Below are 22333 nucleotides of genomic sequence, written 5' to 3' on the forward strand. Positions count from 1 at the left end.
TGCTGACCATTTTACAACCAACCAGCATAACGGGAAAGCTTCTTAAGAAACAAAAATGAGTTCTTTTTTTCCCCAAGATGTAAAAAACAAGGTAGGTGTATAACCTCTCACGGGGTATACCAGTAGAGTTTTTTTGTTTATTTTCTAACATATATCTGGTTTGTAAATTTGGAATTTAATCCTTTCATATTTAATTATATCAGCAATATAAATGGGCAACTTGATGTCTTTACTGCAAAAAAAAAAAAAAAAAAGAAGAAGAGGCTGAATAGTCTGACAGTGTTTTTTTATAGATTACACATAATGACAATGAGATGGCTGAAAATTATACATTATTCTTCCAGATTTACTATCACAGCAAAAAGCTTTAGATTAATTAATGCTACAATATATATGAAAAATGACTAAGACAATTAACCTCATTCATCTATAAATGGAAGAGTAGAGAGGAGCATTTTTAAAGAACTTAATGTAGAATTGCCAAGGTCCTACTGACAATGATAATCAGTATAAAGGAGTAAGTAAAGTGTATTAGTGTAGTAACATTCCTGGCGCAAGTTCAGGCTTGGAAGAATACACAAATCAATACAGAATAAAATATGCTAGTGCCATTCTGCTGCTTATGGCCAGGTGACTGCACATCATAAATTTACATCCCTTGCTCATCTTAGCTGGCTGCAGCAGAGAAACCAGGAAAAGACCATCTTTACTAACAGCAAAGGCACCAACTGGTGGGAAGGTAATGAAAGAAATTGCAGAGCTGGAAGAAGCGAACAGGAGACGCTAAATTCAAGTACTGTGAAAACCAAACATTACTGACATGCTGAGGCCCAATCAACAAATCTGTGCATGAAGTTCAAACCCCTTATTGGCTCCTACTATGAGTTGGGCGCATGGGTAACACTGAAAGTTTGTCCCTAATCAATATTGAAAGGCAGCAGAAACACAACTTTTAAATTAAATCAGAAGTTAAATGAAGATCCAAATACTTAGAAATCAATACAGAAAAACATTTTCTCATTTTACAATAGCAGAATTTACAATGTTTAGGCTAAGCAGTTTAGGATGAAAATGTTTCAAGTATAATGAACATTGAATTTTATCCTTCTCAGTTTTCTAGAACTCATGACCACATACGGCATCCTGCAATCTACTACACTGTCACATATACCTGCATGTACCATGAATAAAAATCAGAACAAATCTGAATTACTTTCCTATTTCTCTGCAATTCTCAGTTTCCTAGTAACTGAAGAAATTAAAGATTATCTAGTTTGGAACCTCTTTAAAGGAATCTTTCTCTTACTATTCATTCTGCAGCAATTAAAAAGGGCTTTGACTTTTTCTACATTTCTAATATAAAACATTGCCTTCATTCCTTTCCATAGATTATCCACTCAAAATTTTATTCATGTACTGATCACAAAACCAAGAATTTTAAAATTAGAAAGAAATGCTATTAGCAGGCATTAGAGCCCCTCCCATGCAATTGTCTCATATCACAACACATAAGAAAGCAATTAATTTATTGCTGTGAGAAACAGTATCCTAATTGAACAGATAGTCAAAACTGCGGGTTTTTTGCATTTTTGTTGTGGTTGTATGCAAATCACTGCAGTATAACACGTTTGGACATTCATTTTCAAAAGTTTTCATCCCCTTGCTTCCTTGGAATCATTACCAAATATACTCAAAGCAATTTCTTGACAGGAACGAAAGCACTTGAAATCCGTAAAAGGTGGTAAATTCAATTTCACTTTCCATACCATTTCTTTTGCAATTTTATCAAAATATAGCTATTATGAGACTGCCAACAAAAAAGTGCATGGTTATGCTGTGCAAACAATCAGAAAGATTGTGTTCTGTTCTGTTTCCTAGGAACAACAATGAATTCAGTCCCATGATTACTTCTGGTTCACCTTTACGTGGACTTTGAAGTTCTCTTGCTCTGACCCTTAGGTTCTGCACTGGAGGAACATAATTGTAATAAAAGCATGTCTCCCTGTGCTTTGAGACAGCAACAAGTATTAATTTATTAAACCAGAAATTTTTACTATAATATTTGAAGAAGAGACAATGACATCACGTAGTAAACACCTACCAGCCAACCAGTTTTTCCTTATTTTCACTTCCTGCCCAAGTTTCCACTTGAAGGTCACTAGAGGACCTAGCAAGTATACAGTCACCTTTGAGAATAAAAAGGTGCACATACATCTGAACCAGGCTGCAATGGAAGACAACGATTGGTTTCCACAGTCTCGGGATAGCACATCTATCCTCTAAAAGGATAATTACTATCACTTGACTCTACACCCAAAATACACTGTTACCAAGCTGAGTTGCTCTATCAGTTACTGTATCCATGCTCTGCAGACGCCGACTAGCTCCAGCGTCCAAACCTCTCTCACCTTCTATTCCCAACATAATCTCTGTTACCACAGGCAACACCAGCAAGTCCCAACAGTCATTTAAGTGCCACACCATAAACTCAAGTGGGAAGTGCCCCAAGCTTCATCTTGCACTTTCTCCGTGCACACAGTGGCAGAGGTAACCCAGCTGACAAGCTTCAGTCCTTGAGCAGAAATGAGATGTAGCACTGGGCTGCCTTAGCAAATGACACTGTCTTTCTAAAGACAGGCCACTGGACTGGAGCTGGCCCACAGACTACTTTGGTAAGATACAAAGTTAAGATACAGTCACTAACCCTTTTAAAAGCCTTTAACTAACAATCAAAACCCATCAACTGCTATTTCCCACTTTGACATTGGGAATCAATTAAGCCAGCACTTGAAGTTTTGTAAAGATTATACACCATTCCTAGATGGTTTTCAGAGATAGCAGAAATATAGAACATACAAACACTGACCTTGTTTCTTTTAACCCTTCTTTCTGAATGACTTCCAGTATTTGTTTTGCAGTCATTGGTGAGTTGGGATACTTTTCCAATGCCTAAAAAGAAATAATAGATGTAAGTGACAAGATGCAGCTGTCCTGTGAATCTGAAAGGTTATGTGATCCTGCAGTTTTATGCTGCCGTTTGTAAAAGGCAGGGAACGACAGTGTTGAGACTGAAGTCCTCTGTCTGTTGGAAGGCCAGATACAACCCAGGAAACTGCAACAAGAAAAAGATTTACTTGCTGCTTTTGTACATCATCTGCTACATCTGCCTGGGAAAACTCTTACCAGGTTACAAATAAAAGAGTTGGAATACACAACTGGTTTTAAGACACAGCAACAAATTTTCTTTCAGGCATGAGGAGAAATACATAAAACACAAGAGCCAAAGGGGAAAAAAACAAAAAAAAACAAACCGAAAAACAACACTAGCACTTTATTTGGTTTTTATTACTTTAGAATTCTTTGAGGTCATTTTACTATTCTACACTTAGCTTTGCCACAGAAAAAAAAAAAAATTGGCTAAAACCTTCCATTTGTAGACCAGGAGCTACTGTAAGAATTGACACAGTGGGGTTTCAATTTTAAAATGTCTTTTTATTCTAAAAACAATGAAAAATGAAGCAGTCAGAACAGTCACAGCACACAAGATGCTACATGACAGAGTGCAGTATATTTTTCCAGTTCAGCTCAGTTTTCCACTCCTTTGCCTTTTCCAATTGAGCCCTAAGTAACTCAGTCCTCTTTACAGATAGAACCATCTAGTAAAAATTTTTCTGATTTTCCACTTCCTTTTCGTCCCCATCAGCTTTACGCTGTTAAACAAACAGCCGCTCTTTTGCTCATGTAAAATACCAGATGGATAGCCCTGGAAAATGAAATCCTTCAATCAGCAGTAAAAGGTGTAGCACAGGCCACAGCAAGCGAGCTTCCCAGGGCATCTTGCCAACATATCTCAGCCAGAACTTGCATTTCTACCCTCTGTGAAACTATGAAATCAGTTTGGTCTAATTCAAATGATCCTGAGCTTCTCTGTAATAGTTAACAAATAATGGAAATCGTGAAAGCAGCTCGTACTGTGTGGATACCTGCCCACTAGGAGCTAACTAGAGACACCACCAAATCATATCACAAGTCAAACTGTGAAGGGGGCGGGCCAGGGCTGTAATTCAGCAGCTCACCTAAAGCGAAGGACTGCCTACTCACTGCAGCTTGACCAGCTCAGCCCTTTTCTGCCATTTTACTGTTCCGATTTCTTGCCTGTTCTCACAGCCAAAACACAGTTTACCAAATCCTGCATTCTTTGTTACAGATGAGCTTTGTATCCTTTATCTTTCAGTTCCACAAAGGAAAAGGTATAGGTGAAAGTTACACTAGAAAGGTCAGGGAGCTAAACTGAGCTTATCTCATGTACATCAATAGGCTAGATTCAAAAGGGACCCATCAGGAAAGGAAAACCAAAAGGTGATTTGAAAGGAGAAAGAAGAGAAAGTTGGAAAGAGTAAAAGTACAGCAATGAGTAAAACCAGAAGAAACTGTACAGGGCTGGGAAAAGGGCCATTGCACACAAGGGAAGAGAAACGATATGATGTATTAGTGACAGAACAACAATGACACATTGGAGAAATGACAGTGCATATAAAGATTAAGACTAGGATGAGAAAAGATTAATGATGTGAAGAGACAAAAATGGAAACTTTAACCTTCAGAAAGAAGACAAAGTACAAGGTAAAATGAGAATACACCAAAATAAAGGGAAAAGAGGACCAAACTGGGAACATTCCAGAGGGCAAACTGGAAAGGACAGGAGAGGATACTACACTGTACTGGACATGGCTATGAAGGAAACTGTGTGCACTTGAAAGCGGGGTTACTCACTGTGGAGGATTCCCTGTTTCTCTTCCTGAGTACAGTCCCCTCAGCACACCTGGGCAGCTCCTCCCTGCAATTGAGAAAATTTGGGTAGCCCTGTCCCCTTCTCTACAACATCACATCCTACTCTATAAAGTCAGTAAAAGTGCCAAGTATTACCATGAGAGTTTGACAATAATGGGAAAGAAACAATAAAGCTAAGCAAACATCAGAAGTCACCCTGTCCTGGACAATGGGAGAAGGGAGAGCAGTTTGTGCTGAGGAAGCTGCACTGAATTGGTTGTGGAAACAATGGCCAGACGTACAGATACAGAAGATCATCTTCACTAAATAACAATGAAACCAATGAGTAGGTTGCATAACACCATTACAGACAGTTTAATGAAACCCACAGGGCAGATTTCAAATACCACAGTATGGAGTGAACAAATTCAGGGTATAATGACAAACTGAAATGCAGACTGTAAGACAGGTTGAAAGTGCTGGAGTAAATAAATGCCAATTGTGTGGATTGGCTTTACCCTGGACAGGTAGTGTGGGCTGCAGTATTCATTCATATACCCCATGAATTTAGTTCTGTTCATCTAACCCTTTAAACCCTGTTATTTAAAGAACTGTTCATACCCTAACTGAAAAGCATAAATTCTCTGATTTAAAGACTACTTCAGCTGAAAATCCTGTTATTATGTACATGAATAAATTTTCTTTATAGTAACAAAGATTAATTAGCAGAGAACTTTAGTAAGGATGGTTTTTTTCTGCCCCATGCTGTCCATTCTCACCACCGCTCTTCCTCTCCCCCCAGTTTTAGCCTAATCATTTTTCACAATAGGAAAATAAAAATAATTAGTTGTAAAAACCTTTCAATGATAATATAATTTTCATTCCTCAGTTATGGAAAACAGCATCAGAGTATTATTAAAGATTCTGTGAGTTAATGAATACATTGAACTGTTAATTACACTAGTATCCCTTGCCTCTGTATCCCACCACTAACACTGCTAAAAGCTTGCAATTCCTTTTGCATTTCTAAGACTTTTAAAAACAATATTAGAAATTCAAACTGAATAACTAACTGTGCCTTAAGGCAAACAGAATACTAAAATGCAGAAGGAATAGTTAAGTTATAGGCTTCTCGGTCAGACATAGGGGGACACATCGGGGAGGAAGACCTAATTTGTTTTAAATATCTTTCTTCTTCCTCCCACTCCATACACCAACGCTTGTATCATATATGGGCAATGACTAATAATGCTGAAATTAAAGCACACCAAAGTACTATTGTGAAGAACATGACTGTTTCAATATATTTTGTTAAAAAGGACAGTGGCAGAAGAATGGTTTGCACTGACTGCAACCTCTATCACAGAAGATCAGATATTTATTCCTATTATTCCTGCTCTATTTATTCCTGCCATTCAACCATAGTCTTAAAAAGGGACAGCCGCTAAATAACTGGGACAAATAATGTGATACCCATCAGGACAATCAGAAAGAGAACAGAAGTAATCATGGCACAAAACACATTCTTGGTGTTCATTCAAACCCTGGTTAACGGCTCAAGGAGAAGAAGGCTCAGATTATACCAAGCACAGTGGAAATCACACCTCCCAACAAACGGTAGCAGCCGGACAAATTGTAGTATTTGTGTCACCTACAGGTATTAACTCGCAACTTCAGAGATATTAAATAATCACAGATGACACAAACACATGTATTCCCAGTTCACTGGAAAAGTCATGTCAGTTATATGGGACAAGAAGAAATACAAACTCCTTTTCTCACCAAGGCATCTATCATCATCTGTGTGTTGACAACTACTCAAAAAAAAATCAGTCACACCGAGGAAAAACACTTCCCAGTGAACTGTTAGCAGGAAGACTAGTGCAGAGCCAAGACTTTCAGCTTTGCACAAGAGAGAAATCATGAATGCTCAGCTTGCCTACAAAATCAGGTGACTTCTCTGTAACTGATGGAATTATTAGTTTAATATATACACACAGATGCTTGTGCCTACCTGAATCAGATCTGCTCAATCATTTGCATTTTAGACACTGAAGAGAACACAGCAGAGACAAAGTGAAGAAAGGCAAACCAGAGAGCTGGCCCTCCTGCTACCCATAAACATTCCTGCAGAAAGTGGGAAGCTTTGCCTGCAGCTATCAGTTATCACACTGACAGAAAATAATTCATCGAAACAAGAACCAAGTGTGTTCTGATACTGCATTGTGGTCCAAAAGCAACAGGCTAATCAGCCTAGTGGGCTTCATGCTGCTGATTGTGTGACCATACAGTCTGAAACCAGCCAGAGATTGTTCCACTTCTGGATGCTGCTGGCAGGGATCTGAAGGTCAGGTAGCTGACAAAAATCAGGATCATTTTATTGTAAGAGGCTGAGCCACTAGTCAAAAACTTAAGCAATTTTCCTTAGAACATTATTGAAAAAAAAGTGAGGAGGAAGAAAAAGAGGAACATTATAGCTATTCCCAGCGCTCCTACTCATCAGCTAAAAGACAAGTCAGGCTGAACTACACAATGGACAATCTTGACTGCCCAAAGAGAGCAGGCTGAATAAAAGAACAACAACAAAATAAACAACCAAACAAACCCACCAAACAAAACCCCCCAAAAACTTTCTTTCTCTTAAGCAGAAAATATAAATTATTTTCTAGCCACCCATTACTAAATTAATGATTTGAAAGACGGAGTATCAAACAGGGTACAAGAAATAACAGCATCTTGGAAAAAATCCAGCATTGTCTTCTACAGCTGCTTATGTGAGGTTAACAGGAGGACTGACTTCTATTGTGGTAAATGCCCCACTCAAATCTTTTGTGTTCATTTTTGATTAACAGCTTCAGTTTTTGGGGAATTATCAGCGGCTTGGTAAAAGTTCAAAGCCCTTTGTGTGAAGAAAGATGGATAAGTGGTTTGGAGAGGAGGGGAGGGTACAGCGGGAGGGAAGAAAGGAAGTGCACAGAGATGGATGAAGAGGCAAAAACAGCAAGGAGGGGTGCAGATACATGAAAAAGAGGGATGATAATAAAGGTAGGTGCACCATGACCTATTATAACACAAGTCCTCAAACAGGTATTCACAGAACCCTTGCTGATAGTGATCAAGAGAAAGGCAAATAGTGGTTTCCAGGTACTAAAATACTAAAAGAACCTAAAACAGGAGTAACAATTCTCCTGGTAGGACTTTTGTCTTTGAGCGGTTGAAATTACAATAAGGAAATTATAAGATCTAAGTAGAAGAAGGTGCATTTCATAAGACATGTCACTCTCAGTATGCTCCATACTATGAATTTGTCTTTGTAAGTCACTTGACACTACAGATAACCAAGAAAATAAACATCAAACAAGGAAAGGTCCAAAGATGTCACATGAATAACAAAGGAACATATAAAAATACGACAACATAATGAAATATATTAAGTTTTAACATCAGTTTTGTCCATACTTGCTAGTCCACACTTTTTTAGGTTCAGAGGTAATGCTACTGACCTATAGAACTCAAACAGTTTAAAGCACACTCATAAAGTAATTTTCCCCAGCTCTCTTTCAGTGAAAAGCATTTTATTGTTCCTTTAGCGTGAACTATAGGGAACAACTGGCCAAGTGTTTCCTGCAAGAAAATTTCTACTATAGAATTTAAAAGTTGGTCTGAAACCATCTAGCTTTGCTAACCTGCCAGATACATAAGGCATTATCATCATATTCTAAAATACTGAATGAAAGAAAAGAGCGAGAAAGAAGCTGAATAGTTTCTTTGTTCATGCCATTGCTTTAACCAGATCATTTGAGGCTTGTTCTAAGATGTCTGAAACTTTTATTGTTCTTTCCAAAATTTATAATGTCATATTTCAAATGGATATAAAGGCAGCTTTGGAAATTCCAGATAAATGGTACTCTTGACATTTTGAATTCATAAGAAATTGAATTACAATTCAGTTAAAATTAATATACAGTTGGGCTATTCCTTTAAAAGGCACAAGCTCTAACAGCAGTGACATCCTGCCATTGCTAATGGTCTCATAGATCACAACACAAAATGTAGGATAAAGTTTTTAGCTCTAAACAACTGACTTATTATAATAACTTATTGATCTGGTCTAACATGCTGAAAAAAATGGAAACCTTTATATTCCCCTCTTTACTAACACAATCAGCCTGTCCAAGCAACCAGGAACTTTCACTTATAGGATCTGTCAGGACAGATCCATAAACACCTCAGTCACATTAGCAGAACGAACCAAGGGAACACACAGAATCCTATCAGATTCCTAAGACCAGGATCAAAGATACCCCCAAGTGAGCACAGTGTCAAATTTGCTACCCCAGTACGGGTTCCACTGTTAGCAGCAGGATTACTAACAGCGACTTCAGTTCAAGCAATGGAGCATCCAGATTCCCAGAATAACTGCTTAGTTCTGACAGTGCCACATTCAGTGCCACTTCTCCTTAGCCATGCAAGCCATACCTCTCCTTGCATCCTATTGCAATACTCCATTGCCTCTCACTGTGCCTAGCCTTCTCCTACTCTCAAACTGATACTCCCATCTTCTAAGGTGTTCCAATAACCCTAACATGTATATCTCACACCTTCCCACATCCCTGCCCAGATACCTTTCTTCCCTAATCCTTACCACAGTACAAGCTGACAGGATATTCCTATGTCCTCTACTCTCTCAAACACGAGTGCATTCATACAGATGCAGTTCATGCCATGGGTTCCCCCAAACCTGCACACAGGCACACAAGTGCTGCATAGGTAATCCACACTGGTACCTTGCTGGCAGCACACGGTAGCTCTTAGGTGCTGACAGGACAAATTGGGATGTGGACCTCCTCTGGCTTGCAGACCTCTTGCCTACTTAAGAGCAGAAGTTTCACCAGCACTGACCCAGCTGGAAAACTTGGGTAAAAGCTTTTAAAACTACAAATCATTATTTTAGAGAAGAGACAAGGAGTAAAAAAAAAACCAAAACAATCTTTGCCATCCAAAAGCGTTACTGAAATTTGTACCCACTCAGTAATCACATAGGCCATTTTCCTGAAATGCCTCTAATTGTGGCAGGAATAAAAATTCTCCTTTGGCACCAACTTGGTAAAAAAAAGGGAGAGACCTTGCTTAGGTAACTAATAGAGCTAAATGGATAGCAGTACCCTGTCAGCTTCCCTTACATTACAGATAACAGAGCAAAGAACTACTATCACTGTGAATACATTCATCCCTACTAAAGAAACAAAAAAACCCCAAGAAACACCAAACCTTAAACATATTTGTCTCCATATACGCTGTTTTCTCTATTGGAACATGATACAGATTTTTTTTTTTTTCTGAGGCATGGAAAGGTTTGCTATATAACTTATGTTTCAGCATAATAGGATTAAAAAAATAATTACAAAGAGCAAAACTCTACAGAAAAATCAACAGAGAGAATGAATATATGTTTGTTTCAGAAGCTTTCATCGCTTTATTTTCCTCAGGCAAGCGTAATGTGTAAGGGTTACTTTTAATGTGAGAAATAAAATTCCTACTGGCAACTCTCTGAATGTGTCAAATTTAACAGGAGGTGACAGTTGTGCTGATTTTCTTGCCATTGCTTTACTATCAGAGCTTATCTTGTTAGACAGTGTCCTAAAGATACTAGCCTAAGACTTCTATAGAAGGCGAAAAAGAAAACGGGAGAAAACAAAAGAGAAAACAGAAGACATATAAAATATTTTAAACTATGCATTCTACATAAATATTCTTATATATTAGTTTTGACCACTTCAAACATTTCATCCGGGTATAACTGACTCACTAAAAGGAGAAGTTTAATGCTGCAACTGACATTGATTCCATTGATGCACCATGAATATATTTGTATTTATAGAATGTCTAATGACAGCAAACATAAAACCATAAAAATTATACTTCCATTTTAATTGTGTGGGATAGATGGCAAGAAACTAGCTCATGAAATTTACAGCATATTTTGATGCATTGGTGAACAAACAGGATAAGTCACACTGATCCTCTTAACCTCAGAAGTGAAGTCCATAAATTTCACAACTCATTTGTCTGGACTGTTCCTCACCCACAGGATGATACACCCTTCAAAATAATTAGCAAATGGACATGCAGAACATAATTAAGAATCCTTCTTAATAATTGTATCCCAGAAAGAACGACTACAATGTGCCTAATGCATGGAAAACACAGAATTAAATTCCTGAGTGATGTACAGCAAGAGAAAAAATTGAAAAAAATAGAAGTCCCTTGCAATCACAGACACAACAGAAATCCACGTCTGATTCTTTAAGTTTCCTCAGTCCACCTGTTCAAGTACTGAGGGAAAACGGAAAACCAAAATTTCCACATAATGAAAAATTTTGATCCAAAACCAATGGCTTGGTTTTGGGGGGGACGGAAAAGTGTTGTTTGTTTCAAACAGGACAGTATTCTTTCTTCTCCGAATAGACAATAGAAAACAGCAGAGTTAAGAGTCTTTGCATGTTATGCACATTTTTTTCCTTCCAAAGTCTGCACAATTATTTCACATCAGGTTTTATTAGTCTGAGTCATGACATCATTATGTACGGAGTACAGTTCACTGGCACAATCCAGATCTACTGGTTAAATTGCTCTGAGAACAGATATGATAAGTCATGTTTTTGAACTAAAGAAATACAGCCTTCTCAAAGAATGTATAAAGAGAGAATTCTTTTGTTAGCTGTCAGTGAGATTTTGCTATCTCTGTTAAATATATAATGGTTAGTGTCATAACAAAGATCAGCCATCATGTTACGGCATTTATCTTCATGACTGAAGAGAGGAAGGGCTACTGTGATTTATTCCGTCTCTGCTCACGAGACGATTAATGTCATAAGAGATTAGCCTTCAGCACTGATTTGTATACAGAATATAACACAGGGTGGAGTGGGATGATGAGCAGTTTTAATTGCCACAAGTTTGGAAGCCCACATTACTTACGTATGGCACGGTTGACAATTAGTCATCTAAGATTTTCAAAAATAGGAGAATATTTTGCAGCTCACTAACTCATATCCACTTTGTGTCACTTATTTGTTCAGTCCTTCTTAGCAGTGTTTCCACACAGTCCCTTCCCCCAACTTATCACTTAAGTCCACCCACACTTGTCCTCTTAAAAGCATCACTTATTGTAAAACTGAAGTCCATACTGCTGGTTTATGTCAATTTTTGGTAGCATCTGTTTAAAGGTCTAAAAAAAATACACTATTTAACAACTATTACCAAGAAACATTTGTCACAACACAGGCATATTAGTAAGAGTATATAATGGCTCTGTATCTAAGCTTGTATAAGATGTATAAACAGCTGTCCTCAAGATTTGAGAAGTTACGTGCTCACCTCTTCCCACGGACCTTGAAAAATAATCTGACCATCCTAAATTGAAGGTAATAATTTTTCAAAAGCTTATCACCTTGGAAAAATGCACACAGAATGTTTTGTTTACATGCTGCTCACTTCTTCTTATGGAAGAAAATACTTCAAATAATACTGTAGTGGGAAAAAAAAAAAAAAAATCAAACCAAAAATCCACCATCATGATAAGCAAAAGTTCTGTCAAAAAGGGAAGAATTATTTTTCCCCTAAGCCAGAACATGAACATTCTGCATCTTCTTAGATATTCTTTTCTGAATACTGCTTAATCAAAAAATCTCTTGACAAAAAAAGGGGGTTTTGTTAAAAATAGCAATTCCTTACCATTGGTGTACATCAAACAGAACACATTATTAAAAAGCGCTCATGATAAAGTGTTATCTTTATCTAGGCTTCTCAAATATTGACTTAAACATTTTTATCAGGCTGTTAATCACATCCACATTTAACGTGAGCAGCAAGTGAGACCAGTCTTGACAGTCAGGTAACAGGGCAACATTACGGCAGGGAAAAAGTACTGTGAAAGCTAAGGACATTTCTTATTCACGGTAAATGGATAGGGGAGAAAAATCAATGGGTCCTCATCAGTACAACTGTCTACCAGCTGGATGCTGATTTTCCTTAGAGATTATAACCAATAAGGGCAATCACTTGGCACAGGTGAACAAATTCAATAGGACCTCCAGTCTATAAAAGAGAAAAGTGATCAGTGAATTCAAGGGTGGAGTTCACCAAGAGACAAAACGTTGATTGTTAAACCAACAGTTTGCAATCAGATCTCGAAACAAAACACAGAACATCTCTTTCCCAGTGGGGGTACAACCTGAAACTGCTCAGTATAATCTGCAATTGTTGTGAAGGTTCCAAACTCCTGACTCGGCCTGAAGGAATTATTTCAAACTGCAAGACTGGCTGACCCCTCCAAGTCAAGCTGGAGTGGACCGACCAGGTTACAGCATGAAACGGCCACCAGCCACATACATCATGCAACTACCACCACCAAACACCAGAATCACAGCAAAGTAATTGGTCAGCAGAGGGGAATCACAGAGGATTTCGTAAGGGAATATAAAAGCAGACTTCTGATAAAGCTGGGCTTCCTGTTCAAGACAAGCCTCTATTTTTAACATCATTGTACATTTTTTATCCTAAGACCCCTCACTATACACTGAACATATGAACTGTTACCTTACAGGATGGTAACCGTAATCCAAGAAAAGCAAACAAAGAGTCAAACATGGCTGTTATATAGTATATTCTGTCATGGGTTCTCTGTTTTTTCTGTGAGAAACAACATAGGTACACGTGAAGATCTGAGTTTTCCCAAAGTCACATCTCCTCAGCAAATGTAGGACTAAAAATTGTCGGCTCTAGAAAATGCTACTGGGAAATAAATTCAATGTCTATGGGGTTTAGGCATACAATTTTATACTTAATGTTTTAGAAGCAGACAATAATACATTTTTAGCTATGTGGAAAAATGATCTATTTTAGCTGTAGTGAAAGATTACAAGCTTGGGTTTCTGGCATAACTACTGACTTCATCTCTACCTTTGAAACAATCGGAAACACAGGTTCACTCATGTTGGAAAACACCTCCAAGATCATCGAGAACAACCTTTGACCAAACACCACCTTGCCAACCAGACCACAGCACTGAGTGCCACATCCAGGAACTTTGTGAACACTTCCAGGGATGGTGACTCAAACACCTTCCTGGGCAGTCCGTTCCAATGCTTAAACACATTAAAAAATTTCTTCCCATTGTCCATCCTGAACCTCCCCTGGTGCAGCATGAGGCCATTTCCTCTTGTCCTGTTGCTGGTTTCCTGGAAGACCATCCCCCCCCTAGCTACAGCCTCCTTTCAGGTAGAGAATAGAGAATAGAGAATAGAGAATAAGGTCTCCCCCGAGCTTCCTTTTCTCCAGGATAAACATCCCCAACTCCCTCAACTGTTCCTCATCACACTTGTGCTCCAGACCCTTCCTTGGACTCACTCCAGCACCTCAATGTCTTTCTTGTAGTGAGGGGTCCAGAACTGAATACAGGATTTGAAGTGAGGCCTCACTGATGCTGAGTACAGGGGTACAATCACTGCCCTGATCCTGCTGGCCACACTACTGCTGATGAAGGCCGGGATGCCACTGACCTTTCTGGCCACCTGGGCACAGGTGGCTCACGTTTAGCCACTGTCAACCAGCACCCCCAGCCCCTTTTCCACTGGGTCGCTTTCCAGTCACTCTTCCCCCAGCCCGTGGTGCTGCCTGGGGTGGTTGTGACCAAAGTGCAGGACCCGGTACTTGGGCTTGTGGAACCTCACACCACTGGCCTCAGCCCACTGATCCAGCCTGTCCAGATCCCTCTGCAGAGCCTTCCTGCCCTCCAGCACATCAACACTCCCACCCAACTTGCTGTCATCTGCAAACTCACGGAGTGTGGACTCAATCCCTGTCGGGGGCTTACCCGGGCATTCAGGTGGTTTTAGAGTCCTTTGTCCTCTGCACAGCTCTGTGCCAAACCGAAGGAAGAGACCAAGTCTTCAGGTTTAGATTTTTCAAGGTTGCATACTTCGTTTATTGTTTCTTATCTTACAATTTTCTCAGTGTCCAACAAGATGTTTGCCGCGGCTTGGACTTCTGACGACTCCCCCCGAACTGGGGCTGTCCTTATCTTTTATAGTAATTGCTACGTATTCTTTATTTACTATTTCTTACCAATGTCTATCATTAACACTAAAAAGGTCATCTCTACTCTGACCCAATCCTCACAAACTACTTTGTGCTAATGTCACTGCCGAAGTGGAGTGAGGGAAGAAGAAAGAAGAAGAAGGAGACAACGCCCCAAATTCTCCATCTTGCCCCCATTCACTTCAATGCTAGAAATATAAATTTACTGTTTTTTCACCCTGTGATATACTAAACTACAATCTTTCACACTCTTGTTGCCTGCAATGCTTCCTTAAGTGCAGGAAGTCTTTCCCATGGACTGAAATCACAGCCAGTGTCTCTCTGAGCTCTGGGCTGGGGTCCCAGATCCCCCTGTCCAGGTCCCTGACCCTCCAGGACAGCCAAAGGAATGCCCTGGACTCCAACAAATCCCCTTGTCCAAATCACTGATAAAGATATTAAACAGGTCTGATCCCCTGGCTGTCCTGCATGTGCTGCATAATGACACTAAAGATGATCTGTTCCGTAACCTTCCCAGACACTGAGGTCAGGCTGACAGGCCTGTAGTTCCCCAGATCCTCCTTCCAACCCCTCTGGCAGGTGGGCATCACCCTGGCCAGTCTCCAGTTCTTCGGGTTCCTGGTTAACCAGGACTGGTGATAAATGCCGGAGCGTGGCTTGGCTCTTCCGCAGCTCCCTCGGTACCCTGGTGTGGATCCCATCTGGCCCCACAGACCGTGGGTGTCAAGTGGCACAGCAGGGCACTGACTGCTCCCTCCTGGATTACAGGGGGTCTCTTCTGCTCCCTGTCCCTCCTACCAACTCAGCAGGCGGCTGCCTGGAGGATATCGGGTCTCTCTGTTGAAGACCGAGGCGAAGAAGGCATCAAGTACCTCAGCCCTTGCCTCATCTTTGGTTACAAGGTTCCCCTCCGCATCCAATAAAGGATGGAGATTTTCCTTGGCCCTCTTTTTGTTGTTAATGCATTTGTAAAAACACTTTGTATTATCTTTCACAGTGGTGAACACATGGAGTTCCTCTAGCTGATCTTTCACCAATCCAATTTTCTGTCTACAAGACATGATGACATCCTTGTGCTCTTCTTGAGTTGTTTGCCCCTGTTTCCCAAGGTCATAAACTCTTTTTTTCTCTCCAAGTTCCAGGAAAAGCTCCTTATTCAACCAGGCCAATGTTCCCTGATGGCTCATCTTTTGGCACCTATGGATAGCCTGCTCCTGTGCCTCTAAGATTTCCTTCTTAAAAGGATCTCCAGTTTTCCTGGACACCTCTGTTTTTAAGGGCTGTTTCCAAAGACGATCTCTGAACCACTGTCCTGGACACGCTGAAGACTGCCCTCCAGAAGTCCAAGATAGTTTTGGTGAAGCCCTTCCTTACTTCTCTGAGAACTGAAAATTTCATCATATCATGGTCGCTGTGCCCAAGATGGCCTCGGACCTAGAAACTCCATTGGGAGATTCTAGGAGAATCTCTCCAGTGGGAGAATCTAGATTTTGTTGTTGTTGTTGCTCTAGTTATAATACGGGCAAGATAATTTCAAACCAATGAATTCTAATAGGAGATCTTACTACCAAATCAATGAGAAAGTATTTCAGATGACAAAGTGGTTTTCTTTCTCAATTATTTCAAGGGCATTACTTGTAATTTCAACAACACTCCTTTAGCCATGATAAACCATAGCACAACTTGTTCTAAAAATAAACTGAATGTAACATCATGTAAACACAGTATTTTATTTCCAAGACAAAGGCCCTGTATTTTATAAAGTAGAGAAGACAGACTATTTTTTTTTTTTTTTTTAATCTTGGTATTCCATTGAAATCCTTTTACTCTTAAAGTCTGAGAAAAATTTAAATTTTAAAGATAAAAGTTTGGGGACTTTTGCTGATGATATAATTAAGTGAATGGTAGAAAAATTAATATATAAACAAATTATATAGGATCTTATCACTGAATTGAGAAAGTGAGGCTTTTTCCTAATGTTCTTCTTTGTCAGTCAGATTTCTTTTTTTACTTCCTTCACTATCTTTGCTATTCTACTTCTCATTGGTACAAGAACACCTCCATTTTCTTCACTGCTCCCCAGTACAGTACTGTCATTTTTCTCCCCAGGATTACATCAGTATCACCCAGGCACACACTCTTTTCACCACATGACATGCCAACAGACATAAACCCAGTTTTATTCTCTCTTATTAATCCCTGAAAATGTATGCCAAGTGCTAAAAGCAATAAGCTTCATAACTACTATTATGTATGTATGGAGTATTTAAAACTTTTTTTTTCAGAACATTAATTCTCAGAATGTTTTTCCCAGAACCCTTCCCTCTTCCTCCACACGCATATCTTTCTATAAAATTAACTTCAAAATTTAACAACACTTGAACTCACTCATGAAGCTTCTTGCCATAACAGCTCCAACAATGCAGATAACAGAGAACAGGAGCAGTGGTTTTTTTACATTTTCTTAAACTTTTTATTCTCTTTGCAGCTCTTTCAGAAGCATTTCCCAACTACCATGCATATATAGCAGCCTCACTTATCCAAGCTGCCACTTTTGTGGATCTGGCTCAAAATGAAGACAGGAGCATTATTTCACTCTATTTAACATTACTTTATATAGCTTGAAACATTTTCCTACAGCCCAGACACTAATAAAATTAACTAGCACAACAAAATTACAGTATGAAACTGAGTCTGTCCTCATCAAGGACAGTTAAAATTGAATAACAATGACAGAGATATCATTTTCATGTTTATTTTTTTATTTAATAGAAGAGTTACAGATTATGAGAATTATGGAACCACAGAATGGTTTGGGTTGGCAGAGATTCTAGAGATCATCTGGTTTCAATGCCCCTGCTTTGGGCAGGGACACCTTTCACTAGACCACATTGTTCAAAGCCCCATCCAACCTGGCATTGAACATTTCCAGGGAATGGGCGTTCACAACTTCTCCGGGCAACCTGTTCTTGTATGATTAGAAAGATTTGATAATGTGTCAAACAGTCTATTTCCAAGCAAAGTAGCTAACCCTATGAATTGCTAGAGACAGAAATGTTCTATTATGCAAAATATAAATTATTTAAATAAATAATAATCAACAAAACCCCCCAAACAAACAAACCAACAACCCATAAAACTCAAATCCCCCAACAAAACAGGTTGCTAAAGAAAAAAGTTATTTTTATTACTATTTTATTTATTTTTACTATGATGTCTTAGATTGTTTTTTGGTTCGTTTATTTCATTTTATTAAGCAGATTAAAAGTCAGTAAGACAACACTTTTCTGATCTAACTTTCAAAATCCATACAAAACATTTTTGATCCACTGTTTTGCCTCCATTACTCCCAATTTTTTATAGTTCCCCATCTTCTATTGAATTTTTCACTGTGTAGTTCACAGACCACCTGAAAGACTACCTTGCTGGAGTCCAGGAAACACAATAGCTAAAATCCCTGCTCAGAAACGGACTTTATTCTCAAGGCCTTTCACTCTGCTCACTCTCATTATTGTTACTTTCTTGCATCACATCCTGCATCCTTCAGTCAGTCATGCAACCGTTTGTTCACACTTCTCCCATATTTATACTCCCCTACACTGGAAAACTCCCCAGGACAGCCATATAAGAGTGCTGAAGCCTCCTCCTCAAGTGCCAATGCTGCTGGGATGGGAGGCTAAATTAACAACCCAGAATGGTTGCAGCGAACATCAAACATTTACTGCCACAGGCTGATCAGTAGCACAGGTACTGAGAAGCTCCCGTGGAGGTACACTGTAAATGCAACAGTCATCACTGATACATCTATCAAAGGCATGCAGTAACTTGCACAGACAGACTGATAAAAATCTCCAAGTCTACCTTGTAAAGCCACAGCCCTCCACTTTTAAAGTGCTTCTACCAATCCAAGCCAGAACATGTTTAAACATCACAACTACTTAGTGGGGCTCACTGTCACTGAAACACTGTTATTACAAAGAGCAGGAAAGATCCTTCCTCATAAGACAACTGCAGCATTCAAGATGGCTCCAAGCAGTAATTCCATTTTCTTTCAGTGTTTGCACCTTGGGAGCCAATCCATCGCTCTAAAAACCACAGATTTCAAAAAGACATTTTCTAAAGACAAGGGACATCAGTTCAAGACAAAGTCATAGGGTTGGTTATCCCTGACATTCCACTCAGATGGGTAGTTCTCGTTCCAAAAGCAACAGGGGAAGTTGGCACTGAGTCAGCTCATCCCTGAACACTGACTGGCAGAACAGGATTTTAGCATGAAGAATCTGACTGTGAGATGAAACAACCACAAAACTGGACCAATCCGAGAGATGGGAACAGCATCCGTTTCTTGCTATTGATAATTGTCCATGCAAAGGATGCTGAGGTTCATTATGGGCAAATCAAATGTCCCAGGCATTGTAGCCTCATTTCTGTGATTCTCCCAGTCAGTTTCACAGGCCTATAACCCAATACCTGAAACCCTACATATATATATGGTTAGGACTGCAAGTCAGGAATTCAAGGGACCACATCAAAACATTTAATCTTTATTCTTCTCTCCCACCAAGTATTTCCTCCTCGGGTATCTAGCAAAAAGGACTTTAGCTGTTGCCCAGGAGGGCACCTTCATAAAGGTACATACCTATGGAGCCATGGGTCATCCTGAAACGAGTAACAAAAAGGTATTAACATCTCTTTAATAGTAAATTACTTGAAGATTTCTTCTACAGTGAATTCTGACCTTATTCCACACTGAGACAATGAGCCTCACTACATTATTCTACATTCTAATTTTTAAAACAGAAGACGTGTAGCTGCAGAATGTCTCAAAAATCTGCATTATGAATGAAACAAATTATGGAATAGATTAGAATGCATTAAGCACTACTGATCTATGTACAAATCTGCTGCAGCATTGCTGCATCAAACTCTCAAAAAAAAAAAAAAAAATCAAGAGACTAAGCCCAAAATGCCTCAAAAAACCAGAGAATATGAATGAGAACCATTAACTGGATATAGAATTCTCAATCTGTACTAGAAAACTGATATTTTCTGTCTAGTCACTGTCAGAAAAAAACCACAATGCATTTGAATTCTAAATCATGCTCACTGGACAACTTTTCCTAACAGTTTTATTTTCTTCATTCTCCCATTTTTTAAAGCTGAAAGTAAAATTTCACTAAAAGAGCAGATTCTGGAAAAGGCCAGACAAGTCATAGTTACTATCTGTAATCAAAGTTAGCAATTTTATTGATTTCACAAAACTAAAACTAACTTGGATTGCATGACTTCCTTTCAAGCATAAATAGACAAGGTGACCTTGACGCCCTTTCCAACTCCACCTTCTATGATTATCAGAGTAATGCTCTAATTAAGATGATTTTCTCAATTGAAACACCAAGTTCCAAAGAGGTTCTCATTGGTCTTACCAGATTACAATTTCTAAATGACTGAAATGCCAAATGAGATTAAAGAAACTAGTACGATCAGAGAATGTAATGATTTTGAGATAGCTGCCAGAATCTTGGTCCAGAAGAATGACAGCAGGCTGTGTACAATAAGGGTCTATTTTTTCCCATTACCCTTGCTAGGTAGTATTGGCAGGCATGCATAGTGACATGGAATGTCACATGCTTCACTGATACAGCAATGCCAGCAGGTGATGGGTAACTGGGAATTTTGAGGCATAAAAAGAATTAACATTTATCTAAAAATAGGTATCAACAGACATTCAGTTTCAATTTACGGGACATAAATAATCAAACCAGATGGTATCACTTCATGAAAAATATTTAAGTACTTTGGCAACACAACGATAGTGATAAAGCCTCATTTTACATAAAAAGAAGGTTCAAGTCACAAAAGTAGGAACAAATCATATGGGACATTAATTTGACTGTGATTTACTAGACTAGACATTTCATCAGGCATCTCACAAAATATGTGAACCACTACACCGTTAGGTGGGTTCTCCAGGCTGCTCAGAGTCAGCTGAAATGCAATTGAACTTTGACCTTCAAATGCTTGAAATATACTTCAGCTAAGGCTCTCTTCCCTCTTTAGATGTCAAGTTACACAGGAAGCTAACTAGGATAAAACAATTATAAACACTGATTGATTCATTAAATTTTTAATTCTGTCTATAAGATCTAAGCAAAATCACAAAAAAGAAAGAGAATACCTTTGAGTTCTCCAAAGGAAATAACCTAGTAGCTCAGGATCTCATCTGTCAAGGAACATTTCTGAAGTTGTAGAGGCTTAGGAAATGTTATCTGTAAGTCAGACTGTGTTCAATAGGATGCAACTGTCACTCGCTGGATAATGATCCCTAGAGCTGACCCACTACAGGAGTGAGGAGAGTCTCATCACAGGCTTGTCTACACCAATCTCTGCATATAGGAGGACAAGTTTCAAAACACAGCATGCAATACGTACCTTCTAAATAAAATACTTTCTGATGATCCAAAATTCTGAACAATAATCTAGGATGTGACCTGGAATATCTTTTACACAGAGCTATATCCCAGTCTTCTAATGAGTCTGATGATTCCAGAGCAACAGACTAAACTGTGGCTGCTGATCCTGGCAAATGCTGTCAGACAGAAACAAAATTTGATGCTACGCTGTAAAGCAAATCGTAAGATTCCTAAGGTACAAGAGGTCACATCAGTCATAAGCTGCAATGCAAAAGCTGAATCCCATACATTAAAAAACTCAAGTAAAAGGTCCTCCAATATTGAGCAAGTCACATGCCAGGATTCACAGATTTTGTCCTGCTGAGCTCAAAAAGTTATAGAGAGCTGAACCCTTAAGTCAATGGATGAAAATATCAGATCACTCAGACATTCCTGTTCCAATGTCAGAAACACCAGAGCTTGCTTGAACCAAAGTTAATGGAGCTCCTCTAGACCCTTTCAATACTAATTGCTACCCCTAACCACAAACAGTGCACTGACACCAAAGAAGCTTCAGGAAGACAGCATGTACTGCCAGATGCCTTATCTGTCTCCTGACAAATGTGATATCTGAGTGAGAGCCCTATCACCATTCACAAAGTTGTAGGTCATCCTTTCAAACCAAAATTAGCTGCAAATAATCAGTAGGCACCTCTCTCCCATTTTACATTCCCAGCAAGTACATCTCCCAAGACAGGAACTCCAGCAACAGAAAGCTATCTGGTGGGACTTCTCAAAAAGAGAGCAGCCTCAGAGGGCCAGTATGTCAACAATTTGTAGTTCTTTGGGGAAGGTAATTGTCATTCAAACTTAGTAAGTGACTAAATGGACCACTTATGACCAATCTGTTGTGCTTGAGCAGCACAAGGATTTGCTACCTGAACTCACGGGGTGAGCAAATGGCCTGTACCAGGATGTGCTGCTTATTGTTCTGCATTTGCATTGGAAGCTGACCCAGAGTGAATGCTAACATACTTGGTTTCCTCAGTCTGCAAGTTCCTCAGAAAGCA

General features: G+C 39.2%; 1 protein-coding gene across 1 annotated transcript in view; it reads right to left on the reverse strand.

Annotated features, from left to right (window-relative positions):
* The window catches only part of ASXL3 (ASXL transcriptional regulator 3), a 130809-nt gene that overhangs the window by 101012 nt on the left and 7464 nt on the right, over positions 1-22333 (reverse strand). Inside the window, exons 2-3 of the mRNA XM_040080988.1 lie at positions 4774-4837; positions 2867-2949 (exon numbers count right to left, since the gene is read on the reverse strand). Of these exons, the coding sequence (XP_039936922.1) occupies positions 2867-2949; positions 4774-4837 (147 nt within the window). The remainder of the gene's footprint in view (positions 1-2866; positions 2950-4773; positions 4838-22333) is intronic.

This window comes from Hirundo rustica, chromosome 1 (genome assembly GCF_015227805.2).
Source record: "Hirundo rustica isolate bHirRus1 chromosome 1, bHirRus1.pri.v3, whole genome shotgun sequence".
NCBI lineage: Eukaryota > Metazoa > Chordata > Aves > Passeriformes > Hirundinidae > Hirundo > Hirundo rustica.